Source organism: Triturus cristatus, chromosome 2_1 (genome assembly GCF_964204655.1).
Source record: "Triturus cristatus chromosome 2_1, aTriCri1.1, whole genome shotgun sequence".
Lineage (NCBI taxonomy): Eukaryota > Metazoa > Chordata > Amphibia > Caudata > Salamandridae > Triturus > Triturus cristatus.
This window is the reverse complement of record NC_140581.1, coordinates 412,190,870-412,218,153: the sequence shown is the minus strand read 5'-3', so window position 1 is coordinate 412,218,153 and position 27,284 is coordinate 412,190,870. Positions and strand designations below refer to the sequence as shown.

Sequence of the window (27,284 nt, the reverse complement as noted above, 5' to 3'; positions counted from 1 at the left end):
AAATGTCAAATTATCGCAATTTCCGCTAGCCTTTAAACACTATGAGTGTTGCGCTTTGGGTATCCCTCCCAATCAAACAAGACCACAATGCATGAGACAGGCCTAATTTATGGCGCACAAAATGATGATCCATGTTCGCCCATCAATCAGTACCATAAATTCAGATATTTTTTAAACTGGTGGCACTTGGAGCAAGTGTGCACATCTGTCTCCATGCGAGGAACTTTTACGCTGCCAACAGCAACAGTTGCCACCACAAGCCTTGGAACCCTAGTATTTGGACATGAACCAGGCTTAAGTCTTTAACAAGAAGCGGGCATAATTTAAATCACAGGCAAGTGATTTAAAGATAACAATGTTTTCTAATGATTGTCATTAGTAGACAAACGGGTAAAGATAAAACGAATAAATCTATCATAAGCTTCAGAAGGATTGTCTGATTGCGTTTTACCTGCAATAAATATTTCCATCGTATACTGTCAAATATTTGACCCTTAAATGAAGGGGATAACAGACGTTTAAAACGATGATCCAGTTAAGGTGGAGGGAGGGAACAGTATTTGTGGAGCGTGATACAGTATTGAAAAGAGGTTGACGCAATTGAGGTCTGTGGAGGCATTTTGATTGTTTTGGGTGAAAGGGGTATGTATGGGAGAAATCGATGGGTGACAAAGACTAATCAATAATCAAATAAGGGTGAGTTAACAGGTATGCTTGTTTGTATGCTATAAAGAACCTGAGTACCAATGTAGACAGGAGCAGGAGAAAAATAACAGAATTGTAATCCATAATCACGCCATACAAAACAATGTAAAGTAAATCCCAGGAAAGGGTGCACCACCTTGGAGTAGTACGCTGAACTCGGCTATAAACACACAAAAATATCCGGGGAGACCTCCACAGACAGGTCTGCGCGGGGCCGCCACCGAGCGGAATTGTGGGAGTTGCGGAGAACACGTGAAGGATTTCCGGAATCAGAGGATACCAATTAACGGGAAGTTTTTTTTAGATTTAGGCCCCATCTGCTTCGGTTTCATGAACATGTCTGAGGAGGGGAACTCACCGTTGTCTCTAAAAGGCGTTGAGTCGTCTCCTACGTCGCCGTCTTCTATTGTCTCTCCTAGCGAAACGCCATCGTCGTCTCAGACTCGACGGGCTTCGTCATCTGAGCCAGATATACATTCGATTGAGGAGGATCCGCTGGGCGCGTTGTACGACTTGACCATCTTACACTTCAACGACGTGTATGAAGTGGAGCCAAGACAAGAGGATCCCGTTGGAGGAGCTGCGAGGTGAGCGTTTGCCAGCGTGCCGTTCTCCATAAGCAGCTCGGCCCTTTTCTTTGTGACGGTGCTCTACAGCACTGGTTAACACTTTTATCTCTCCTCCTTATTCCCCTTTCCCTAGGATCTCTCCATACTTTACTTTTCTATGGCCCAGTCTCTAAATCCCGTCATCATTTGTATGTACCTTGTTCTGTTTTTTTGCAGTTATAACTGCTTTTATATGTGCTACAGGCAGTGGTCAAAGTGGGGGGAAAAGTAGGGGAACTGTGGGCGGAGAATCAGAGGGTGGGACTAAACCAAGGATTGCATCAGTGGGTGGAGTCAGACGTGTGGCCAGAATGTACAAAACATTCCAATTTTCAGTATTTGTTTGCCATTTCCCTGCCCAGGTACAGCTTATTATGTTATTTAATTCAACCAATGGATATACATGATTATTTAAGGTTTAATATGAGTTATTGACAAGTGGAATATGTTTCCAATCACAGAATGTCCCAAATACGCTAAAAAGTGGAAGTACGAGCCATTTGTCTCTGAGCCATGGAGTTTCTGTCATCAGCACTCCTTTTTTCCACAAGAGCAGTTCAAACATGAATGGCAAAATATTCTAGTTTGCAAATGTTTTCTATATAAATATAAATTTGATGTAGCTCAAACGGATCAAAAGTTACTAAAAAATGTGACTTGTGTTGCTGCGAAGTGGAGGCCCTTTGTAAAGGTTGATTGATCACATTTCTCACTGCTGCATTTGTACGTTACACTGGTACGATCAAGGCAAAATCTTTCCAGTGACTGTTAGCGTGTACAAATGTCTAAATAATAAAATATCAGATATGATATTGCATTAAGCTGCAGTCTTTTTTTTGCTGCATAATTTAGTCAACACTGGGGCATAATTTTGTCCTCCTTTGCTGCATAATTCTGGTGCCCCCAAGGCAGGCAGCACATGTTGAAAGTGCTTTTGAGTGCAGCAGAGAGACCGTGAAGTTCGCAAACTTAGTTTGGTGAGTGTGTAAATCCTGCGTTGCCGATCCCTGGTGAGTTGCAGCTACTACTGCTAAAACCTGCCAATGGAGGCACCAATGGGTGAGACGGACTGGCCTCAAGGACAGGGCCGGCTTTAGCACTGGTAGAGCCTTGTGCAACAATGTTTGTTGGCACCCCCCAATGACCACCTCCTCCATTGATTCCCTCACTCCCACCCTTTAACAGTGCCCCTCAAGTCTCCATAATCACACTCTCTTAGATGCATTTCATTTTATTTACAGCACCACTCGTGCCAGTGTAGGGTGTTAGAGCACTTTACATCACACACATTACATAGAGACAATCAACTATACATGTGTAAATCACTGTATAGGAAATGATGCACAAGGCACAGAACTACAAGGTGTAGGAGTCACAAGGCAACCATGCTAGTAGGCAGTATAGTTTAATAGTGATAGGTCTAGAGAAACACAAACTCAGAATTTATAACGTAATACAGTGGTTGGGGGTTCTCTTTAATAATCAAAATTGATTTCTATCCAAAAGAACACTTTTTGCAACATTAGGATAATCAAAGACTGGGAGAACAAACATAACACTCTAACCTATACCTTGTAGTTTGTATGCAGCTCTTAGATGACAGGTAATAGCTCACTGTTCTTTGTGAGGATTTTAACTTCTAAACTGCAAGGAAAGGAACGAAAGGAACTTTCTGACAAAAGCAGTAACCCACTGACCTATTTACATTATGTGTAATTTATGATCTGCATGGTACATGTTCTTTATAGCAGGCGGATTAACCCACTGTAATACCTTTCCATGAGTCAAAACTTACACTAGACAAAACTCCGATCTCTCTCTCTCTAGGAAGAAAATTATTCACCAGAGTTATCATTACATTTTTATTGTTGCCAAAAATGGCTGGAGTCCAGGAAGGAGTCAGTAAGTTATTTTGAAGTCAAAATATACTTGCAAGCACGATGCCCCCACCCAAAGTTAGCGCCCGGTGCAGTCGCACCAGTCACAAGGCCCTAGAGCTAGCCCTTCTCAAGGGTTCTGTGACCTCCGTGAGAAAGTCACGGTTGCTCTAAGGTGTGCTGCTTCGTAGGCCTGCCCGCATGACTGGTGGTGAACTTAAGTATGTATTGTGGTGGAGAGGCCTTCAAGGTTAACCTACACTTGCCACCGCGAGGGTCCACCTGCTGGTGCTAAGACACCAGGACTTCTAAGGTCTTGCAGGCTTTCTAAGGTTTAGCATGGGAATGTGCTCCCTCAGGAGAGTGGTCTGGGGTACTGGTCATGAAGGCTGAACTTGGTTCCCCAGTTCCAAATTCGGCAGCTCTGACCATAGTGCTGTAGAAGCTGAAATAGAAATATTAAGGAATAATACAAATAACACAGATCTCTGTCAGCACAACTGTTAGCAAGATTTATTGGGGAACAACAAATAATGCAAAAGTTCGTGCAGCACGGAGGCAGACAATAAAGATACTGAATGCCCAAAGATGTGACGTTGGTGACAGCTTTTATAGGCCAAAACCACAAAGGATGCGGCATCATCACATACGTAGCACAAATTAAGCCCTATCCATTTGACCAATTAGCAAAGGCCTAGATTGTGCTATACCTTTTAAGGTCCGAAATATACTGTTGCTAACCACGTGTCCCAAGTGGGCAGCTATGGGGACTTTCCACTGTAATGTAATCTATCAACGTTGGTACCTTCCCAGTTAATTATTGCAACATAATAGAAAGGACCAGACATATTGCAAAATGTGCTATGCTGAAATGTCTGTGTCTACGAAGGCATCTTCCCTGTCACGTATTATTCTTGAGCAAACTTTGTGTTACAAAAGCTGTGTCTCTGAAGCAAATGGAAAAGTACAAGCATTTTGTGCACTGCTTTTTATGTCAACTTAGCAGGGCCTAAAATCTTACAGCATTTGGTATCATACAAGAAAGATGGCTTCTACAGTGCTACACCCTCTTCCCCCACTGAACACCATGCTGCCTCACTGAGAGAAACTCGCACTGCCTTCAACTACAACGCAATTGTGCCCCGCTAAAAAAAAAAACCTGGATGCGGGTCAATTTAAATTACGCACTAGACAAGAGCAATATGCTGCTTACAAACAAAAGTAATAACATCCTGGAAAAAGCAAACACTCACAGGGAATGCAAAATTAAGTAAAGCATGTGAAATGTAAGCAGGAACAACATGGTTACCTTAATGCTCTAACACTCACTATTAAGAAATCAATGAGTGCTTTTGCCTGAAAAGTTAAGGACATGACTACAGGGCCTGGAATGGATCCATTTCAATGTCCACTGATTATATCCTTACAAAACATAAGCAGTATGGTAAAAAAGACCACATCCCAGAACACAGAGCCGCAGTACACATTTTGTTTTCCAATCTACGCATTGCATTACCTCCAGGATTGGTGCACTAGTTCCCCGCCTGGGGAAAACAATGCTGTTCAAAGAAAGACAAGAAAACAAAATGTAGCGCTTCACTGACACTCTGTAAAGTGACGCTGAATTGTTTGGGTGTGAATAAAAACAATATGGTCACTTTGCTACCACTCTGTCTTGCTTTATTTAGTTATTATTTTTCATATTTTTAACTTTTTATTCCTGAGGCTGCACTTTGGAATAGAAAAATGTCAGAAAAAGACGACATTTCCAGCAAAAGTGTTTTTCTTTTTTGTATCCATTGCACAGGGGAACAAATAAACGAAAGGAGGAAAGAAGTCACGATTTTCAATTATTGAAGAGGAGCTGCTAGACAGAAAGAGTGGGAATAAGAGGAAGAAAGAAAGGGGGGGCAGCTGAAGGGGCAGAGCAGAAGTGGACACTGTAGTTGTATTCTGTGGGCAAGAAGGAAAAGACAGAGGGCCAGATGTACGACCAGTGTAAATTGCAACTCGCAATTTGCGTTCAATTGCGAGTCGCAAATTGCAAGTCGCAATTTACAATGTACAACAGTGTCAAAGACTGCATGGCTTGTGACCTCCCCTATGTAACTTATCTATGTGTCAATCTCTGCAGACCTCTTGCAACTCTGTTCTTCCTCCTCTGTGACTAGGCCCCATAACCGGGCCTGCGTTGGTCATTCTAAAGTGACCCTGTAGGCAGCAGCCATGTGGGGACATTTATTACCCCTAGCTTATATGTTGCACTACTATGTTGACCATCTTCATACGCCAATCATCATTTAAATTTGTTTTTTTAAAACTTATTACAAGCTATCATCTCTTTTGGGGTTGTAGCTTGTCGCCGCCCTAAGTGTGAAACAAGCGTACCTGCTGTGTGTTGCCATTTAGCGCATAGTTACAGATACCCACCGCTTTTTTTTGGGCCTTGTGTGGTTGGATGATCAGTTCCTGGGGCTACCACAGTTTCCATTGCTAACTTGTGGGCTCAGGACTATTGCTGACCTGAAAGGTGTGACTGCCATAATATCTGGAATGTGAAATTCTGTTGTTGGCTGTCTACACATGTCTACACTTAAGGAGTTCTACTGCTGGCTGTTATTCCAAGCCCATGAATCCTGTGTGGCCCACAGTTCGGACCGGTCTAAATGTGATTCATAGAACCCAATCTGCATGCCCTACCGTTGTTAGGATATTCATGACAATATCTGCATATTTGGTGCAAATCACTCCGGTTCTGTTTGCAGGTCAGGTTTTGCAATCCCTGTTATGCCTATGGGCGAACTCCTTTTGAAGAGTCTTTGGACCAGGTCAGATACAAAACAGTGCATCTCCTTGAGAGCATAAAGATAGCTGAAGTATCACTCTGGGGTTATGGACCAAAAGGCAATGTGTATACCTGTGTGGAGGAGGGGGGAAGGGGGAAAGGTTGTTACCTCTCTGGCACTGTGGATTCAAAGTTAGGGATCCTAGGCACGAATGACTCCCCTGCCAAGCTGAGTTGAGGTTGCACTGACTAGATGCACATTGACAGACATTATGATTGTAAGCTGCGTGAATGGAACCAAGCACACTGACCAAATGTGGTTTACTATTGATTCAATGTAAGGGATCCCAGCCACAAATGACTCCCCTACCATACTGAGTTAAGATTGGACTGGATGCACATTGAACGAAATTATTAGTGCAAGCTGTGTGGATGGAACCAAGCACATCGACCCAACGTGGTTTAGCACTGCAATCTAGACTCTTGCCATGCGTGGCCTTGGCTCCCTGAGCAGATGCCATTGCAAAATGGCAAAAGTTTGAGCTCCACGCCTTGTGTAAATATGTGATAACTGTGACCATTTTCATTGATCTGTTGAAAATGAACCCAGGACAGACCAATAAATGTGTGGGAGCAATTACTCTCTTGGCACATGTGGCTTTCTCTACCTTTTTTTTTCTTCCTTCTTTTTCCTCGACATACTGTTGGGGCCTACGAGTCACCAAGCCTACACCTACTGTAGTGGAGACGGAGCTCCAGGTACACACATTGCTATGTTAGCATAAGCATCTTCAAATTAAAACGCCATCTTGCCACTTTTGCTGCTTTTGCACACAACACTACAGGTAGCTGTTATTATAAGAAAACTGCTTGCTTGCTTTTTTCTTCACATGAGAAACGGTCTGTTGTACACATCCCTAGACGTGCACCGCAACCGTGGTCTGAACACTGTGTGCAGAAGCAGTCGGGATCAAATAACAATGTATGCTTTTGAATTCATGTTGATCGGCCCACGCTCTAGCCATAACACGCACACAGCTGCAAATTTCTGAAACTCAAGTGCCTTTAATATTGCATTTTGCATGCATGATTCGGGCACTTTGGAGAAGACCTTTTCCAGACACAGAGCAGAGCTGATCCTGCGATGTGATTCACCTAAGCTGATCTTTACGGTATGGGGTTCCCCACTCAAACCTAGAGACCTTCTATTAGTTTAATAATACTAGCTTTCTTATGAAGGGAGGATGACTATAATACACTATCATTTATAACATGATTTCTCCCTTCATTTTATTTGGTATTGTAACAATGCTGAGGGTTTTATTTTTAATCATTTGTCTGCTTATGTTAGCTAAAGTACTGCATCTTAGGGCACGTAGTTAAAAATAAACATTTTAAACTATATTGTGTCTCTGATTACTCTTGTTGTGGATTGATATGAGAATAAAAATGAAAGGGTGTTTCTAATTCCCACCATTCCTGAGAGTACTCTAAGTCGCTTGTTCTGGGTTAGCTAATCATTGGTAGCTTCGAGATGATCCTGATAACGAATGAGACACTGATGCTTGTCTGATAGGGGTTCTGGGTACTGAGGTGAGTTTTTGGTACACCGCAATTCACTGAGGTCCTGGTTTCCTGCACATAGTTCTGTGCATGAGTAGAATCCCTGCAACATGGCGCACCTAGCGTTTGGTCTTATGATTTGAGACGCCTTAGTAGTGCTTATATTACGTCCACTACGCCCTCACTCTTGTTTCCGGATAACAGGAGTGACGGTTTTAACCTGCCTAATAGTTACTGTATAGGTTCAATCAAGCTTGTCAATTAAAAAGGTTCTTTTGTTGTACCCTTTTTGTGCGACTGTTAGTATAGATTGTTTTTCTTCTCTGTGTCCTTATGGCTGAGGTAGCTATTGCGGCGCATAGCCGCGCACCTCTCCGGCATCATATCCCTATGAGTTGTTTTACTCTTGGGTTACCTTGCTGGTGGTGAGTGCGGAAGATAATACGTTTCACTCATACTCCTACGGCAGTCCCGGTGGATGATACGCCATATAGGACGCAGGAGATTCCTGTTTCAGCTTGGTAGCATCGTATTTGGTTTAATGGCAACCTCCCCCACACGGTTACACCGGTTCGAATGGGCCCTTTGTCCATTCCAGGGGCCACTTGGCCAGATTTACACCTCATCCTCGTTATTTACGTGCCACGGTTGATGAGTTACGTCAACTCCATACAGCCCTGATTACAGTACATCGGGCTTTGGTACAATATGTTACGCGCAATTTGCAGGTAGGGGCACCTGTTGTTGTGGGGCAACCTGCTGGCCCAGCCGGTTAATTCGGTAATGGGCAAGCGCCCCCAGAATAAGGACGTTTTGCCTTATTGGCTTCCTGAGAAATTTGACCAGCTGGAAGCAGTATTTCCGAACTCTGCTCCTGTGGAGAAACACAGGATACTCACCATCAGTTTGCAGAAAGACTTAGTCCCAGAGGTGGCCGATTGTGATAACTGGGGTAAGGTTTTTGCAGCGGTCTACTCTAAGTGCTTCGGCACCCCGTCTATGGCCGTCTATGGCCGTACTGCCCTCCGTGATCAAACGTTTTCAAGATCAACACGGTCCGGAGGCGGCGGTCGAGTTGGGAATGAGGCTTGTCGGTGTGTTCGACGTAGTTGCCACTCTCATCCTTGTTAACGTCTAGGGAGATGCGGTTCACTTTCAGGTGTCGAATGCTCTGGCCCTCGTAGACGACGTCGATAAACCCAGAGAGTTGCCTAAAATTATTGCGGAGGCATATAGGCCCATAGGCCGCCGTAGTTTAGGGGTTAAGCCTTCTGTTCAGACCGCAGTTGTGCAAGGGGCAAACTAGGATGGGTTCGTCTTTCAAGGACGAACGTCCGGCTTTTCCTAAACAAAATTGGAGAGCTAAGAAACAAGAGAAGCAGCAACAGAAACGGGGGTCTCGGCCAGCGTCGCCTGTGCTAGTGACTGTTGAGCGCACATATGACTTGCGCGATCGCACTAGAATTAGGTCTCCTGATAGATTTCAGGTTACTGAACAACGTTCTCCTCGTTCTTCACAGGAAACATCGGTCTCACAGTTTTGGAGGAGAACGTGGCAAAGGTCGGGGTGCCCAACAAGGACGTGAGCAACCCCGTCAGCCTGACGGTAAAGGCAAGCAGGACGAGTTTGCACGTCAACGTCCCCCGTTTCAGAAGAAGAAAGTTGCTGCACTAACAGCGAGGTATGCCACAGATAGTGAGAACGCAGCTTCAGAACCTGACATGGGCACTAACGCTGCTCGACAGCGCAGCGGAGGTTACAGTAGTGCGGCAAGCACTGCGTCCATATCTGGAGGCGACAGCAACTGACACGTTCATTACTGTAGAAACTGCGGATACTAGAGTGGCTGCCCCTGACAGACTATATGACATAGTCCTTTTTATAGAAGGTGACTTACAACGTACCATAAAAGGGATTTTTTGGGAGAATCTGACCTCTACATATGACATTCTATTGGCAGAGGCGGACTGGCCCCCAGCTTTCGTTTTGGCTGCTCCTACAGGGGAGGAGGTAATCCTCCCATCTTTCGCGCACACTGTGCCAAAGGATCAGGCTCAGAACTTAGCAGAAGAGTGGGCTCAGGTGCTTGCTCCGGCTTTGTACCGTACTCAGGTTGGGTGGGATAAATTGTCACCAAGCCACGAGATTCCTTTGCGGTCTATGCCCCAGCCGCAACCCCAATATCCCATGCGCCGCAAAGCTAGATCTCACATCGCAGAAATCCTTGAACAATTCGAATATCAAGGTGTTATTGAAACGTGTGTCACCGATGAATAATCCTCTATTCACTGTAACTAAACCTGATGGGTCGTACCGCCTAGTTTTGGATTACCGGCATTTGAACTCTCATTGTCGGACCTGTGCTGTACAGAATAGTTGATAGTCTTGTGAGAAAAAGATTTAAGACCACACTTGACATATCCACTGGCTTTTATAGCCATAATCTGTCCTCAGTTAGTAGTCAGTGGACATCCTTTACTTCTGGTGGCAAACAAAAACAGTTTAAAAGATTGGCCATGGGCTATAAAAACAGTCCAGGCGTCTTTGCCACACGTGTAGTCTCTCTGTTAGACCGCATTGACCCTGATGCGTACTCGTATGTTGATGATATCTATCTCACAGATGAATTATGGCCACATCTGTGTCGCGTTGACTGCATCATTGTCATGTTTACGGACTTAGGTTACAAATTCAACTTTGCAAAGTCACACATTGCAGAGTATACAGTGTTGTTTATGGGCTATGAACTCAACAACGAAGGCAGAGGATTAGCCCCTCACTTCCTGGAGAAGTGAGCATGTTTGTGTGCTCCAACAACACTGAAGAAGCTACAATCTTTGCTGGGTTTTCAAAATTTCGGGCATACTTACATTCCCGATTATGCCCAGCGTATCAAGCTGCTATATGCCTTGGTACAACCTAATTTTTCCAAATCGAGCTGGCTGCCAGAACATTCAGCTATCTTGCAATCTTTTCAGGCTGATCTTCTTGCTTCGAAATACTTACTGACACGTGATAACGACACTAACTTGGTAATAAGAATAGTCCCCTGTGCAGTGGGTTTCACGTACTTAACGTTCAATGAGGGCGGCACAGTCCCCATTGCTTACAAATCACACTTGTACACTTCGGCTGAAATGCGCTTTTCCACTGTCGAGAACGTTTTGACTGCAGTGCAGATGGCGATTCTGAAAGAGAGAGCGCTGTCACAGGGAAAACGCATGTTGGTTGTCACACTGTATCCTGCTCTAGAGGCAGTGACAAAAGCCAGTGTACCTAATTCTAAAGCTTTGCATCCACGTTGGATACAGTGGGCCACTTCATTGACATTGCCGGATGTTACCTACATCTTTGATGCCTCATTGCAGACTCAGGAATATTTGCAGTATGAGTTCGTTCATCCAGCTCCTCTGTCTTTGCACCCGCTTGAAGATTATCATCGTGTCATTTACACTGACGGGTCAGCGCAACCGGCGACGAGATCTAAGCATGCATATTCAGCGGCCTGCGCAATTGTGGCTGGTACTTTTGTGAATGGTGAATTCAAGTCTGATGTCGTGCATACGCAATCATTGGGTGATTGTACCGCCCAGTTGGCAGAGCTACATGCTCTGGTGCTCGCACTGGAGTTTGCTGATCCTCGAGTTACAACTCTTATAGTGAGTGACTCATTTTACTGTGTTCAGTCTTTTAACGACAATTTATTATTTTGGTCTCAAAATGAATATCGTGATTCCAAGGGTGGTACAATCAAGCATAACATGCTTTGGGTTCGAGTAGCAGAACTTAAACAGAATCTGCCTCTCGTGAGTGTAATTCTTACTCTTGGGCACCAGCGTGTTGGTGTCCACGCTGTCGGAAACAGCTTAACTGAGAGGCAGTGAAAACCGCAGTGGCAACATATCTAGTAGCAGCAGTTACAAGATCCGAAAGTAAGATTGATGATGACATCTTGGCAGCTATTGCTGTGACCGAGAGGGGAAGTAGTTACCCAAGAGGTTTCCCTTCTAAATGCTCTGGAGCGAGCGCACATAGTGCCGGCAACACCACCAAAGCCAGAAGCTCCGCCAAGGCACATACTGGCACACTTGCTGCTTTTTCAAGACCGGGATTACATCTTGCAGAGAGCCCGCCAAACACGTGGAATGCAGATTGGCAATAGTGCCGTAATTATTTTCCCAGACTTCACAAGGGAGATTCAACGAAACAGGGAATCCTTTTTGGCTGTCAAAAAGAAGCTACATCAGCTGCACTTGCCCTACGCAATGTTGTTTCCTGCGCGCCTTCGAGTGGCAGACCCGGTGGGAACTCGTTTTTTCCCCTCGCCCCAAGATGTTTGGGAGTGGCTCGAGACACTGGGACCGATGACCACTAGTGCCTCCGCCCTGGACTCTCTGCGTCAGAGCCCTCGCAGTCCACAAAACTGGCTCCAACGCCATTGCCCAGAGAACTTAGCCTGGAACGCAGCAAAGCATTGCAGGCTGTAGCGACACGTAGCTAAACAAGTCCCAGCCCTTCATCGAGCAGGAGCTGTCTGCACACTGGAGGATCAGAAACGTCACCGTATCGCAGCAACAATGACAGCTCGGTAACAGATTTGCCAAGGATTATGCCCCGGTCTGCAGACGATCTCATGTGATGTATGTATTGTCGAGGAAGGTGCTTAGGATCTCAAGGACACGATAAGTGCCTGCAGGCAGAAGAATGCTCAACGACTCGGCCGTATAACACACTGCTCTCCAAGCCGCAGCTAAATGGCCCAGGGTCAAATGTCTGGGTTATTTACTGGGGGGGGGGGGGCGGCGGATTGGAGAGTCTGAGGCCCATACTGCGGATCGTTCACCCCCACAACTGTCATTAGATGTTTGTACGCTTCAGAAGTGTTTGGCTGGGACCTAGTTTTCCGGTACCTGTCCTGGGGAGTGGGGTTTTTTCTTTTGGTTGGGAAATGTTGAGGCGGTCCAGGCGTGTCACAGGGGGAGGGGTGGGTTTAATGCATGCAGGAAATTTCTACGACAATGGGATCCCCACTAGCTCTAAAATGTATTTCCTGGAATGTTCGGGCGATGCACTCAATGATACGACGTCATAAAATACACTCCTATTTAGTCCGCAGGGGTATTCAGATCGCATTGCTTCAAGAAACCCACATAATAGCAAAGGAAGGCGCGGTATTGCAGCGTCGCTGGAGGGGTCAAGCATTCTACACCACTTACTCCGCATATGCACGGGGGTCCTTATATGGGTATGGGCAGGGGTACCTTTTCAGTGCACTAAACAGATAATAGATCCAGAGGGCAGGTACGTGGTAGTATCGGGGAGGCTGGATGGCAGGGACTTAGTTCTAGGCAGTATATACGAGCCTAATTCGGACCAACCAGCATTTTTCTCACACCTCTCTAGGAAACTAGCGAACGTCCTTGTGGGTTCAGTAATGTTGAGAGGCGACTTTAATTGCACGTTAGATGTCAACCTGAATCGCTCTCACCCCCCACTCCCTGATGCTCCTGCACACAAACTGGCAGAGATACGCTGCAATTGGCAACAGAAATGGGGTTTGATAGACTCCTGGAAGGCACAACATCCTGCGACCCAGGATTATTCCTTTTCCTCAGCCTTACATGAATTGTATGTCCGGCTCGATGCCATATTGTGTTCCCTTAATGTCCATTATGTGATTTGTAGCAGTGAATACCTCACTTGGACTCTCTCAGATCACAATCCGCGCTCGACCCAAGATCCCTACGTGGCGCTAGCAACCTGAGGCTTTGGATGACCCAGTATTTCATGCCACCATAGGAACAGCTATTGCTGACTACTTCCAAGATAACGCTAACACTGCAACATCCTTTTTAGTGGAGTGGGATGCTTGTAAAGCAGTCATCAGAGGGTGTTGTATCTCTGAGATGATGGGGGTGCGGTAGGTGCTCCTTAAGGAAATAGAAAGGGATGACCAGCGGCTGCGAGACCTGGAAAGAGATAGGCCTGAGAACCCGGCCAAGCAGCAGGAGCTTTTGGAGGCTAGGGAGGCAGTAGGAGTACAAGTAGAATGGCTGCGATGCTTCGACTATAAAATATATATCACACGCGCTCACTCGGAAAGAGACAAGTCGGGAGCCCTTCTGACTTGGTTGGCTAACCCCGCTAGGAGAGGCACAGCGATACTGGAACTTAGAGACCAGGTTGGGGCGGCGCGTTATGACCAGCGGAGCATCAATGACTTGTTTCTGGCCTATTATACGGACCTCTACCGGAGTAAACTGACTCCAGCGAAGGAGTGCTTACACGAGTTCACAAGGAATCGGGAGCTACCAGCTGTAGATGAGGACAGCGCAGTGGTACTAGGGCGGGAGATAGAGCTTGGGGAAGTGAGAGTGGCTATTAAGTCCATGGCTCGCAATAAAACTCCGGGGACGGATGGCCTACCAATCAAACTCTACCTAGCATACATTGATATATTGGCTCCCAGGCTGGTACAATTATATAATGCCGCGAAGCGGGTTAGCCACTTGCCTGCGACTACTAGAGAGGCGATCATTATACCGTTGCTCAAACCGGGGAAGCCGTAATGGGACAAGACTGCATATCGCTTGCTGTCTATGCTTAATTTAAAGTTTTCAATCAAAGAGATCCACCGTAAAGGGTGTTTATTTGAAATTCGGTTCTCACTGTGTTAGGGAAGTGTGTTTCTCATCCCGGTGTGGGCGCACACAGTGTTTGCTTAAATACCCCTCGCACACCCAAAAGGCCCGTAGTGTCATGCTTCATCATAGGGGTCTTCCAGTCCCGCTGCGGGACGGGGCGTACTACGACCTGCGGCTACGCGGGAGCACCATTATTACAGTACTATGTGTGGTTTAAGGGTAGTGAGAGGAAGGGTCTGGAGTGAATATAGAAGGTGATTTAAAAAGGACCTGGCCTCATGGACTTAAAAAAATCTTTAATAGGTCATTGAGGCTGGACCTGTTAAAAAGGTGATGCGGAGATGTCCTGCGTACAATGTGCGGATACTCCTATAAGTCAACATGTTTCGAAGCAAAGGCTTCTTCATCAGGACTGAAAGATCCCCTCAGTACTCACTATGTTGATATCAGATTTGAAGGTGTGCTAAATACCAATGTGAAAAAAGTTGAAAAAATGCAGGAATCTCATGCACTTTATACGATACCTAATAGTACGTCTAGAATGATAATCTGAAAGAGAAAGTACAATTATTTGTGCCTTCCTATGCGCAAAAAAAGAGCCAAACCTGTGAAGAAAATATATCAGAGCGCCACAAGGTGACTGTGGTGTATTTAATACTACTAGTTTGGTGATCTATCGGTGCAGTGACCTGTGGGGAAGGAAAAAGACGTACGAGACACACATACAAAAAACAGAAATCACACACTCCATTTTTGTGACTAGAGTAATTGTTCGAGGTTTGTATGTAAATATATCATACACTGGTCAATACCTACTATATAATGTAGGAGATAATGCTCCATGAGCCTCTGTAATGGGTAGGGAAGGGTGTTGCCCACTGAATTCTGTTAGTATAAAGTGGGAAAAAGAAGAGAGTTTTGGTAATTTTCGGGGGATCTCTTTGATTTCAGTATATTAGAGGAGGACGTATCCACCTCGAGTGTCCGTAGAAGACACTACCTCTTCACTCCCTAATTTTGATATTTGAAGCTATTTTGACAGCGTACAGCTGTGGGAGTAACCCAGTATTTCTATAAACAAGGGGATCTCGGTCAGTGCACCGTTTATCCCGCTCTCCTTTACTAAACCGACCTATTTTTCACAGACGCACACTTTTTTTCGGACAACACACGCTCAAAGAAACAACAGGCCTCACCTTCAATGAAGAGGAAATCGATAGAATCCTGGCAGCCCTAAATCCCTTTGAGGGTCTGAACAGCACCAATCCTGGTCCAAACAGCGCAGACTGGGATGAGTTGGCCAACCTTAGAAGAACCCAGACCAAGACTGCATTACATGGCCTATTAATGACAGAATACCTCAGGGCTAACGCAGCACCCCAAGGTCTCATTGCACAGAATGAACCATTTATATTCACGCACGACAAGTCCTTTAAAAAGAATTGGTCACTGATTTCGTAGCACTGTACCAGGGACTGGCTGATCCTTATCAAGACGGCCACCCGTTTGCACAGGAACTCAAGATCGATATAAGTCCAACTTAGAAGCTACCAATCTCATACGATCTTAAAGAAAAGGCTGGATGAACTCAACCAACAAATGAGTGAATATGAAATTACTTTGAAGCAAAGTAAATTCAAGAAATTGAAAAAAGACAACGCAGCCTTTAGCCACGAACGTGTGTACCCCTCCATATGAGATGACTATGTAGCCAGAAGATCCAACAGTGAACAGAGATCAGAATTTTCTGACACAGGCTCAAGCGATTCGTACTCCAGCCGTGGGAGTAACTCAAGAAACCAGAGAGGAGGAACATAGCACCTGATACCATTCAGGACCCGAGGCAGGGGTTGGGGCCACTACCAAGGCCCACCGATCTATGCGCACTACCCATATGGCCCTCCACCAATCGGTGGACCATATCAACAGTGGAATCCACCACCACAAGAATACAACTACTACGGACCTCCTACTTTTTTAGGAGCACGTCACAGACCCCCGAGAAGAAGGAACCGGAGAGGCAACCAGGTCCACTGGAACAACGAGTCAGAAGATGCAGCCAGAATGGCAACGAGGAGCATGACCGCAACGGCGAACCAACCCACAACCAGCAGGAGGGGCAACTAGTTGTCAATCTTACAGAACACACACCCACAGAGCCACAAATGAGCGTCTTTGAGAAAGGCCTGGGTTTTGTCCCCACCAATAGGATGGACAAATTCAAACTCTGTCTCGAACTAAAAGAGTTTATGAGGAACTTGAAATTACGAGCATTTTTTGACAAAAAAGAGACAACGGAAACAATTGAGGAACAGACCTCGGATACTTGATTACGACCCAAATCCACCTTCATGCCTCCGGACTCAACACTAGCAGTTGAACTCCTTACCTTTGAGAAGGCCGTGATGGAAGAAATAACTGGTTTGTCAAACGAAGACAAAAAAAACCTCCAGAATACAACACGCCAAGAAAAGGAAGCATTACAAGAACTAGCCAACAATACCAACCTGGTAATAAAACCTGCTGACAAAGGGGATGCCATCGTGATTCAAACAACACTCAATTACGACACCGAATGCAGGAAACTACTGAATGACCCAAGGAACTATGAGATCACCCATGATGACCCCACTGAGGAAATACGGATACGGATTGCAGTAATGGTCGAAGAAGCGACCACACATGGTTGGATACCAGGAAGGAGGCTGACTTTCTGATTCAAAATCACCCAAGACGCCATCCTTTTATACCATCCCTAAGATTCATAAGAACCTGGAATACCCTCCAGGACACCCCATCATGTCCGGGATCGGCTCCATCCTTGCGCCACTCTCTAAATTTGCCAACGCTTTCCTCCGGCCCCTGGTCCAGAAAACAGACACCTACCTAAAAGATACTAAGGCGGTACTACAACTACTTGAGGATCTCGACTTTGACCCAGACCAACATCTCTTACTGTACAAAGGGGTGCACTACCTACATAGACACAGGACCAGCATGGGGAGCACCTTCACCCCCAGACTGGCTGGTCTTTATATACTTCACCTAGAAACCACCAAGATATTACATCAAGACAACCCATTCCATGACCGCATCGTTGTCTGGAAACGGTACATCGATGATGTCTTTGTGATATGGAGAGGCGACGCCGACTCTGTAGGGACCTTCACGATGTGGCTGAATCAGCAAAACTCTTTCCTGAAATTTCCAGGACCAATCTGGTATTTTTGGATTTAAATATCTATCCAGACAATGGCAGGTTGAAAACCACGACCCATTTCAAAGCTACTGCGAAAAACTGCCTACTACCGTACAATAGTTTCCACCCATGACACCTGCGGGACAATCTCCCATATGGACAAATCCTCCGCCTACAAAGGAACTGTTCCGAACTCACAGATTTCAAAAGACAATCCTCAGATCTAGAGAAGAAACTACTGAAACGTAATTACCCGGAACGAATCGTCAAGAAAGGGCTAAAACGAGCAAGGAACAATAATAGAGAAGCCCTTTTGGAGAACAGTCCTCCGAGGCAACAAGAAACAAGACCTATCTGTGTAACCACTTTCAATAGCCACTCCAACCAGGTGTCAAAAATAATAAACAAGCACTGGAGAATACTGAACTGCGGTAGCCTCAACTTTCCCAAACTGATGTTCTCCCACAGAAGAGGTAGAAATTTAAAGGACATCCTGGTCTACACAAGACCGCGACCGACACCAAAAAGAGACCCTTCTTTACTAAATCTCGCACCTGTACAAGGCCACCACCCCTGTGGCAACAGCAGTACATGTAACCTCACCAAGAAAAGCAGGAACATCACTTTCACGAATGGAGCGGTCTGGGAGGAAAGAAAATTTAGTAATTGTAACAGCAAAAACGTGGTGTATATCATCACGTGCCCTTGCTGACTGGAATATATCGGCATGACGTCCAGACTGTAAAAACCCGCATAGGCGAACATAAGAGCAATGTACGCTGTAAAGAAAGTACCACCAAAATGGCGAGCCACTATCTGACCATGGCCCGCACTGTGGATGATCGAAGGTGGACCGTAATTGAACAAATCCACAACGAAAAAGACTTGCTAGAAAAAGAACAACGGGTGTTCCGTCTGGGGACCAACGATGACATACGATGGGCCCAACTGTCTTAAGAACTATGTCTCTACTTTTTCCCAAACCTGAATTATGCAACCTTATTAGAGGGCGGAAGGGGTTTCTAGATCACATGAGTTATTAGTACTCATGATCACCACATCTGCTCATGCCCTGAGGTTGATATAACGCACCCTAGGTTGCAGTTTCAGGCAATAGTAATTAACTTATAAAATGCACCAGACCACACTATGGTGTTTTTGAAAAATTAGGACAACTGTCAATCTAAGCATACCAGTCAACCCTCAACCGTCTGCCCTATGTGGAGATATCCTTTACTCCATTGAATACAATAATATTTCTATCATAGGTGCTTTGCCTTATTATTTGTATTAATTTTATGTTCCATTTCCTCCTGATAAAACACTTTTTAGCGTTTTTCCACAAGACTCTCATGGACCCAAACGGGTCCGTGCTACCGCAACTCTTCTGTTTTCTTCATTGAGCCGATCTCCACGACACAGTGCTCTAGTTGCGAGCCCGTACCGGGCCTTTCACTCACTTCCGCTGCATCTTTGGTACGAGCCACAGCGTTCTAGTGCATGCGGCCGTGATGACAAGCAGGAACTAATAGAGGTTTAGTTCCGGTGCCAATGGGGCGTGTCTCCTCACAGGTGCAGCCACTTCATACCAATTAATGACAACATAAATAGAGCCTCCCCGCGGTCTTCCTTCTCACCATGGAGCCGCGGGTTGGCGTCATTTGGAGCGAGGCAGTGTCGACCGAGACGTAAGTACCGCTTAGCCGTCAAAAAAACCCTTGTGTTGCAGGCGCTCAAAATCGGCCAGCAATTACCAACACTCTCTTCTTTTTCCCACTTTATATTAACAGAATTCAGTGGGCGACACCCTTCCCTACCTGTTACAGAGGCTCATGGAGCATTATCTCCTACATTACATAGTATGTATTGACCAGTATATGATGACATCATTTACATACAAACCTCGAACAATTACTCTACTCACAAAAATAGAGTGTGTGATTTCTGTTTCTTGTACGTGTGTCTCGTACGTCTTTTTCTTTCCCCACAGGTCATTGCACCGATAGATCACCAAACTAGTAGTATTAAATACACCACAGTCACCTTGTGGCGCGCTGATAGATTATCTTCACAGCTTTTGCCCTTTTTTGGCGCATAGGAAGGCACAAATTATTGTACTTTCTCTTTCAGATTATCATTCTAGAGGTACTATTAGGTATCGTATAAAGTGCATGAGATTCCTGCATTTTTTCAACTTTTTTCACATTTGTATATAGCACACCTTCAAATCTGATATCAACATAGTGAGCACTGAGGGGATCTTTCAGTCCTGATGAAGAAGCCTTTGCTTCGAAACATGTTGACTTTAGACCCTTCCTCTCACTACCCTTACACCACACATAGTACCGTAAGAACAGTGCTCCCGTGTAGCCACAGGTCGTAGCACGCCCGTCCCGCAGCGGGAAGGGAAGACCCCTATGATGAAGCCTGACACCAAGGGCCTTTTCGGTGTGTGAGGGGTATTTAAGCAAACACTGTGTGCGCCCACTCCGGGATGAGAAACACACTTCCCTAACACAGTAAGAAACTAATTTCAAATAAACCCCCTTTACGGTGGATCTCTTTGATTGATTGCAGTATATTTGAGGAGGACGTATCCACCTCGAGTGTCCGTAGACGACACTACCTCTTCACTCCCTAATTTTGTTATTTGAAGGTATGCTTAATTTAGATAAGCAGGATTTTTATGCTACTGCCTTGCTCCCCCACATGACTGCCCTGATACACATAGATCAATCCAGGGTTATCCCCACCAGAAACACGGTGCTTAACATTTGGCGCCTCCTACGAGTCCTAGAGGCTGACTCTTATAGTGTAGCCAAGGTGACGATCTTCGCCGTTGATATAGAAAAAGCATTCAAAAGCCTGAAATGGCCTTATTTGTTCCATGTGATGCGGAAAATGTGGCTTTGTAAGGATTTTGGGGGTTGGACAGCTCTCTTATATGCCGACTCTACTGCCAGGGTTAAAACTGGGGGGCTAATATCAGACACCTGTAATGTGGGAGGGGGGCACCCTTTCTCCCCTGCTGTTTGCCCTGGTGATGGAGCCTCTGGCAGCGCAAGCCAGATCAGAGCGGGCGTACCAGGGACTAACTGTGCATGGACAGATCCATCATATCGCGGAAAGCTATCAGGGGAGCGAAAAGCAACTTTGACTTCTGGGGCACATTGCCATTATCTGTGGCTGGCCGCGTAGCCCTGCTCAAAATGGTCACTGTCCCGAGATTACTATACTAATTTGGGACCCTGCCGATCTGGATCCCGACAAAGTACTTTGCCTAGCTCCGATCAATGATCACGAGTTTTCTCTGGGGTACTGGCAGGCGCAGAGTGGAACTTGCTACACTTATTCGGCCAAAAGCGATGGGCGGGCTAGCGCTACCTGACTATGAGACTTATTATTTGGCGGCGCAATTTCAGTGGCTCACGCAGTGGGTAGCGAGTTGTACCAAGGGAGAGGATGAGCGGAGGTTGGAGTTTGTGTCGCTGAGGCTGTTATTTCACATCATCTTGAAACTCCCTGCCAGACCTGCAGTCCTCACCACTGAGCTCGACGCAACATGAAGATGCTGGAACAGGTACCTGCGCAGAGCTAAAATTAGACGCCCTTATGTGCCGGAAATCCCGCTACTCATGTGCACGGCCTTGCTGCATGATGGTAACTGGCAGAGGCTGGAACTCTGGGTGGAACAGGGGTTGACTAGCATAGGAGACCAAATGAAGAGGGCGCTATGATTCTATTCAATGATCTACAAACCCACTTTGACTTACCTAGGGGGGATTTCCTATTGTACACAACCCTCACGGCCGCTGGGGAGGAGGACTCCCAGAACCCAAAACATCATTGGGCTGTCAACAATACATGGTCATGGCAACAGGTACTTTCAAAGCAGTGACATGCTCATACAGGCGTATGACGAGGGAAACACTACTCCCCCTGACTGAATTGCGGCTTAGTGGGAAACTGACCTCGGGGAGGATATCCCAGAGAAGGCCTGGGGGGAGTTGGTAGAGAGAGCCTGGAAAAGCACCCGGAACGTCAGGTTCCAACTAGTATATTTTTATATCTTACACAGGGCATATCTTACCCCGGGGAAGCTCAATAAGTATTTCCCAACCCAAATAGCGGCCTTCCCGCGCTGTAATACCGAAGGTGCAGATTTGAAGCATATGTTGTGGACTTGTGTCATGCCCCGCGGTCACGTCTGGAGAGGCGGAAGGTATTTAAGGAGCATCGAGGGCTTCTAACGCTGCTTAGCGTTCTAGCTGTTAGCCCGTTTCCGTCCCATTGTTGTGTTGCCTGACTTCCTGTTTGGTAGCGTTTCCTGTTTCCGGTTCACAGTTCGTTGTTTGCCGCGGACTGTTCAGGCTCCGTGCTGTTCCTTGTGCGGCAGTGATTGCAGTTCCCGGAGTTGTCGGATGACATCCTCGATAGTCGCACGCTGATTCCCTTTTCCCTGCTGAGGTCGCCCACGGTCCCGAAGCCTCGGTCAAGTAAGGCCTCGGTGTTAGTAGCGCGGTGCTACTCACGGGGCGGTTCCCTTCTCTGTTGTGAACTTCTTGTGTTGGCATTACCCGAATCCTGCGTTTAAGGATTCTCTCTGTCTCTTCTGGCCAGAGCATATTATTTTCTCATTAAGTATTTCATTACCCTCCCATTAGGCGGGAGAAGCTGGCGTGGACCCTTGGGGTGTATCATAGGTTACAGTGGTATTCATCATCGAACACGGTAACCATTGGTCATTGCATGAATATATTTGGGAGACAGTAGTTCGTGCATATCTCTTACCTTTGTTTCCGCTCATACTCCCCTACAGCTCTTCGTTGTTACATTAATCTCCACTTATCAGTGAACACCCAAGGAGACTAGCATCCCGCCGATGCACACTCATTAGTAGATAGGGGTAAGAGCCACCATCACATTTATAGAAGTTTGATCCAAGAAGGTGGTGAACGTGGTTATAATCTTTGCATATTCACATAGGGGTCTTGACATCTACATTAGAATACATACGGAGAACCCCCAAAGGTCAAGAACAGCATGCTGTGAAGTTCTGCCGGCTATCAAGAAAGTGGTGTGCTGCAAGATCTACCTTCTTCCCCCGCCTACCCTTGTTTTGTTTCCCTGTTTTCCCTAGCGTCCCTCCTGACTCTAGTGTCTGATAGAGCGGAAGGGGCGTGGGGGACGACAGTGGACTTCTCTTCAGGATTCCTGGCGCTCCTGCGGAACAAAAACCATTGATCCTTACAGAACGCTAAGCCTAAAATAGATAGTTCTGCCCGAGCGCCATGGACCTGGGAGCAGTCACACTAGCTGATTTAGCTGGCATGTTGGGTAATCTACAGGCGGAGACACAGGCTTTGTCGACCAGACTCGACTCTCTGCAACACGGGCATGGGCCAGGTGCTGCTGGGGGAGGAGTCGATCATACGCCCTCCGTGATCCATGTCACTACCCCTACCTCCATCCCTCTGGCCCCTCCTGAGAGGTTCTCGGGTGATGCTTCCAGGTGCGGGGCTTTCCTCAGTCACTGCCAATTGCACTTTTCGTGTAAAGCCTCTTGCTTTCCCACGGATCAAGCCCGCGTGGCCTTTCTAGTGTCTTACCTCAGTGGAGCAGCCGCTGATTGGGCTATACCCTTAATAGATCGAGATGATCCCCTCTTGTATAATTATTCTGCCTTTACAGGGGAATTTCGTAAACTATTCGACAGGCATACTTACACCCATTCAGCTGACACCGAACTGCTGGCTTTGAGACAGGGTAACCAGGATTTAGTGAGTTACATCACCTCCTTTCAGAGATTAGTGGTTGAGGCAAATTGGCCCGAAGAGAAACGAGGCACTTTATTCTATAGAGGGCTTCGTGACGATCTAAAGGATGCGCTCTCTCAAATTGTTGACTTGCCCTCTGCCTGTAATGAGCTGATAGATTTAGTGGTGAAAATTGAACATCGCCTCCAAGAACGAAAGCTCGAAAAAGGAAAGGGGGAACCACGATTTATACCTGCTAAAGAGAAGAGAGTGGAAGCTGTGAAGGGTACAGATGACAGTGAGCCCATGCAGATAGGGATGGTGAGAGGGCCGTTGTCAGCGGAGGAGAGGCAAAGGAGAAGAACAAATCGGCTCTGTTTGTATTGTGGAAAGGCTGGTCATTTCCTAAGAACTTGCCCAGTCAAACCCAATACATCCAAGAGTTCGGGAAACTAGAAAGCCGGGGTTTCGTGGAGACGGGAGCCTTGGGCAGTTCTGGTCTAACAGTCTCCTCTACTGAACATGACATGACACCTATCCCTCACCTCTATGTATCCACCTATCTCACCGTAGACAATCTTGGTATCCATGTATCCACCATGATCGATTCAGGGGCCTCTGGGAATTTCATGGATGAGGAGTGGGCAAGGAACAATTTGATTCCCTGTGTCGTGAAGGACGTTTCCACCAATGTCTTTACGATAGATGGGAGCTCGCTTGTCTCGGGGCCAGTGACCCATAAGACAGTTAATCTCGATATGCACATACAACCTGATCATCACGAGGTCCTTGAATTTGATTTAATTCGGTCACCACAAATACCTGTTCTACTAGGCATCCCATGGTTACACAAGCATAACCCCATTATTGACTGGAAAGAAGGGACCCTCACGTTCCGCCCTCTTCCACACGGTGAGACTCGGGTGGCAGTGGTGCAGCATCCGCTCGAGATTGACGTAACCAACCCTGTTCCTGACTTACCTGCCTGTTACAAGGATTTGTACACAGTTTTTGATCCCAGGGAAGCAGAGGTCCTTCCTCCGCATAGGGTATATGACTGCAGAATAGACCTTGAGATTGGAGCCAGGATTCCGTGCAGTAGGGTCTATGCCCTAACGGAGAAGGAGAACCTATATCTTAGAAAATACTTGGATGAGATGTTGGAAAAGGGGTTTATTAGACCATCTAGATCACCTGCCTCTTCGGCTCTGTTTTTCATTCCTAAGCGTGAAGGGGGCTTGCGGTGTTGTATTGACTATAGGAGACTGAATACTATTACCATCAAAAACCGTTATCCCTTGCCTCTGATCGCTTTCCTCCTTGACAGAATACGCAACGCCAAGTACTTTACTAAACTAGATCTGAGGGGCGCCTACCATTTGGTACGGGTCAAGGAGGGAGACGAATGGAAAACGGCCTTCTGCACGAAATATGGATTATTCGAGTACTTGGTGATGCCTTTTGGGCTTTGTAACGCCCCAGCGGCATTTCAATTCTTCATCAATGAGGTGCTCTGGGATATGCTGGACGTTCATGTCATCGCGTACATTGATGACTTATTGATCTATTCTTCTTCCCTGTCTGAACATGTGGGTCATGTCCGAAAGGTGCTAGAACGTTTGCGTGATAACAATCTATACTGCAAATTGGAAAAATGCTCCTTCCATACGCAAGAAGTGCCCTTTTTGGGATTTATTGTTACGCCCCAAGGTCTCCGCATGGATCCCATCAAGGTCAAAGCAGTCCTTTCGTGGCCGGCACCTGGTTCGATCAAAGAGCTTCAAAGGTTTTTAGGGTTCGCCAATTTTTATAGGCGTTTTGTTCAGAATTTCTCAGAATTGGCACTTCCTCTCACTGCGCTATTGCGAAAGGGGAGTTTGTATGTGTGGTCTGCTGCGGCTGAATCCTCCTTTCAGCGCATGAAGACGGCCTTCACTTGTGCACCTGTCTTACGACATCCTGACCCAGCCTTGCCCTTTGTGGTGGAGGCAGACGCCTCGCAGGTGGCAGTGGGAGGGGTCCTGAGTCAAACGGACCCAGAGAGTGGCGAATGTCATCCTGTAGCTTATTTCTCTCACAAATTTACTCCGGCTGAATACAACTATGCTGTGGGTGATAAGGAATTATTGGCAATAAAGAAGGTTTTTGAGGAGTGGAGGCAGTACCTACTGGGAGCCAGGTTTCCTGTGGTTGTATACACAGACCATCGCAACCTTCAATACCTTAAAACTACTAAGGCACTGTCCATGAGACAACTTCGTTGGTCTCAATTCTTTTGTGAATATGAATTCACTATACAGTTCCGTCCTGGATCTAGAAATGGCAAGGCTGATGCCTTATCCCGGCTGGGATTTCAACATTTGGAAAATCCGGTGGAAGCTCCATCTATCATTCCCGAGAACTACATCATTGGAGGAGTGATCACCGGAGAGGTATTTCAGGAACAGGTTAAGGAGTGTCAGCTCTCGGCGGACATGCGGGCCATTGTAGGGTCGCATGAGACTCGTGAGGTGGATGGGTATGTTTGCGTCCAGGGAGGAGTAGTATTACCTACATCCGGTTTGCAGGCTCAGGTGCTAGATTGGTATCATTCACATCCCCTGTCAGGGCATCCTGGTATAAAGAAGACTATTAAGACCATACGGGAACGGTTTTGGTGGCCAACCATGTTGCGAGACATAGAACACTACGTAAAGACATGTCATGTTTGTGCCCAAACCAAGAGTTCCCATCAGAATCCCGTAGGTCTTCTCCTACCTATTGCCTCTCCTCCGGGTCCCTGGCATACGGTCTCCCTAGATTTTATAGTGGATCTACCAGTAACAAAGAAAGTGAATAACACCTTGCTGGTAGTTGTGGATCATTTCACTAAGACTGCACACTTCATCCCTTTACCTGGTCTACCCAAAGCTTCAGAATTGGCCTCTATTTTCCTACAACACATTGTCCGCCTCCATGGCTTGCCTTCGGTTCTGATCTCAGATAGAGGGGCTCAATTTGTATCTCGGTTCTGGAAATACTTATGTGCTCTGCTACGGATTGATGTGCGACTCTCTTCTAGCCATCATCCGCAGTCAGATGGCCAGACCGAGAGGGTCAATCAGTGTTTTGAACAGTATGTACGAAATCAAGCTTTGCACTCAGTGGCTGACTGGGACGAGTGGGTATGGTTGGCAGAAATATCGTATAATAACAGTCCACATACATCCACCACTATGACACCTTTTTTCTGTTCCCATGGTTTCCATCCTAAGTTGTTGCCTGAAGGGGTCTCGATGGACTGTCCTACTCCCGCTGTCACTGATCTAGTACTGAAACTACAGAACCTACACACTAAGACATTGGAGGAGCTAGACATGGCCAAAACACGATATAAAGAGGGGGCTGATTTGCACAGAAGGTTGGAGCCGATTTATGCTCCAGGGGATAAAGTGTGGCTTTCCACAAAGAACATTACACTCAAGGGTCCTCGCAAGTTTACTCCCAGATATATCGGTCCATACTCTGTCCTTAAGGTGGTCAATCCAGTGGCGGTGAAGCTCGAGTTACCTGCTTCGTTTCGGATCCATCCGGTTTTCCATGTGTCTTTGATTAAACCTGTTGAGCCTGGCACGAGTCTCCCTAGCGCACCCGCTCCTGTCCTTGTTTCGGACGCAGAGGAATATGAAGTGGAGGACATTGTGGACTCACGTACCCGGGGACGTTCTCTCCAATATCTGTTGCATTGGAAAGGGTATGGGGTGGAAGAGCGCACATGGGAATACGCTCGTGATGTACATGCCCCCCTGTTGGTACGGCAGTTCCATCGTCGGTACCCTGACAAACCCAAACCCAGGGGAGAGTTTCTTAGGGGGAGTGTGCTGTCATGCCCCGCGGTCACGTCTGGAGAGGCGGAAGGTATTTAAGGAGCATCGAGGGCTTCTAACGCTGCTTAGCGTTCTAGCTGTTAGCCCGTTTCCGTCCCATTGTTGTGTTGCCTGACTTCCTGTTTGGTAGCGTTTCCTGTTTCCGGTTCACAGTTCGTTGTTTGCCGCGGACTGTTCAGGCTCCGTGCTGTTCCTTGTGCGGCAGTGATTGCAGTTCCCGGAGTTGTCGGATGACATCCTCGATAGTCGCACGCTGATTCCCTTTTCCCTGCTGAGGTCG

At 46.5% G+C, this 27,284-nt stretch overlaps 1 protein-coding gene across 1 annotated transcript in view; it reads left to right on the top strand.

The window, feature by feature from the left end:
* Positions 1 to 1,035: 1,035 nt before the first annotated feature.
* The window catches only part of LOC146865382 (snake venom 5'-nucleotidase-like), a 950,113-nt gene continuing 923,864 nt past the window's right edge, over positions 1,036 to 27,284 (top strand). The window contains exon 1 of the mRNA XM_085640733.1: positions 1,036 to 1,292. Within this exon, the coding sequence (XP_085496859.1) occupies positions 1,036 to 1,292 (257 nt within the window). The remainder of the gene's footprint in view (positions 1,293 to 27,284) is intronic.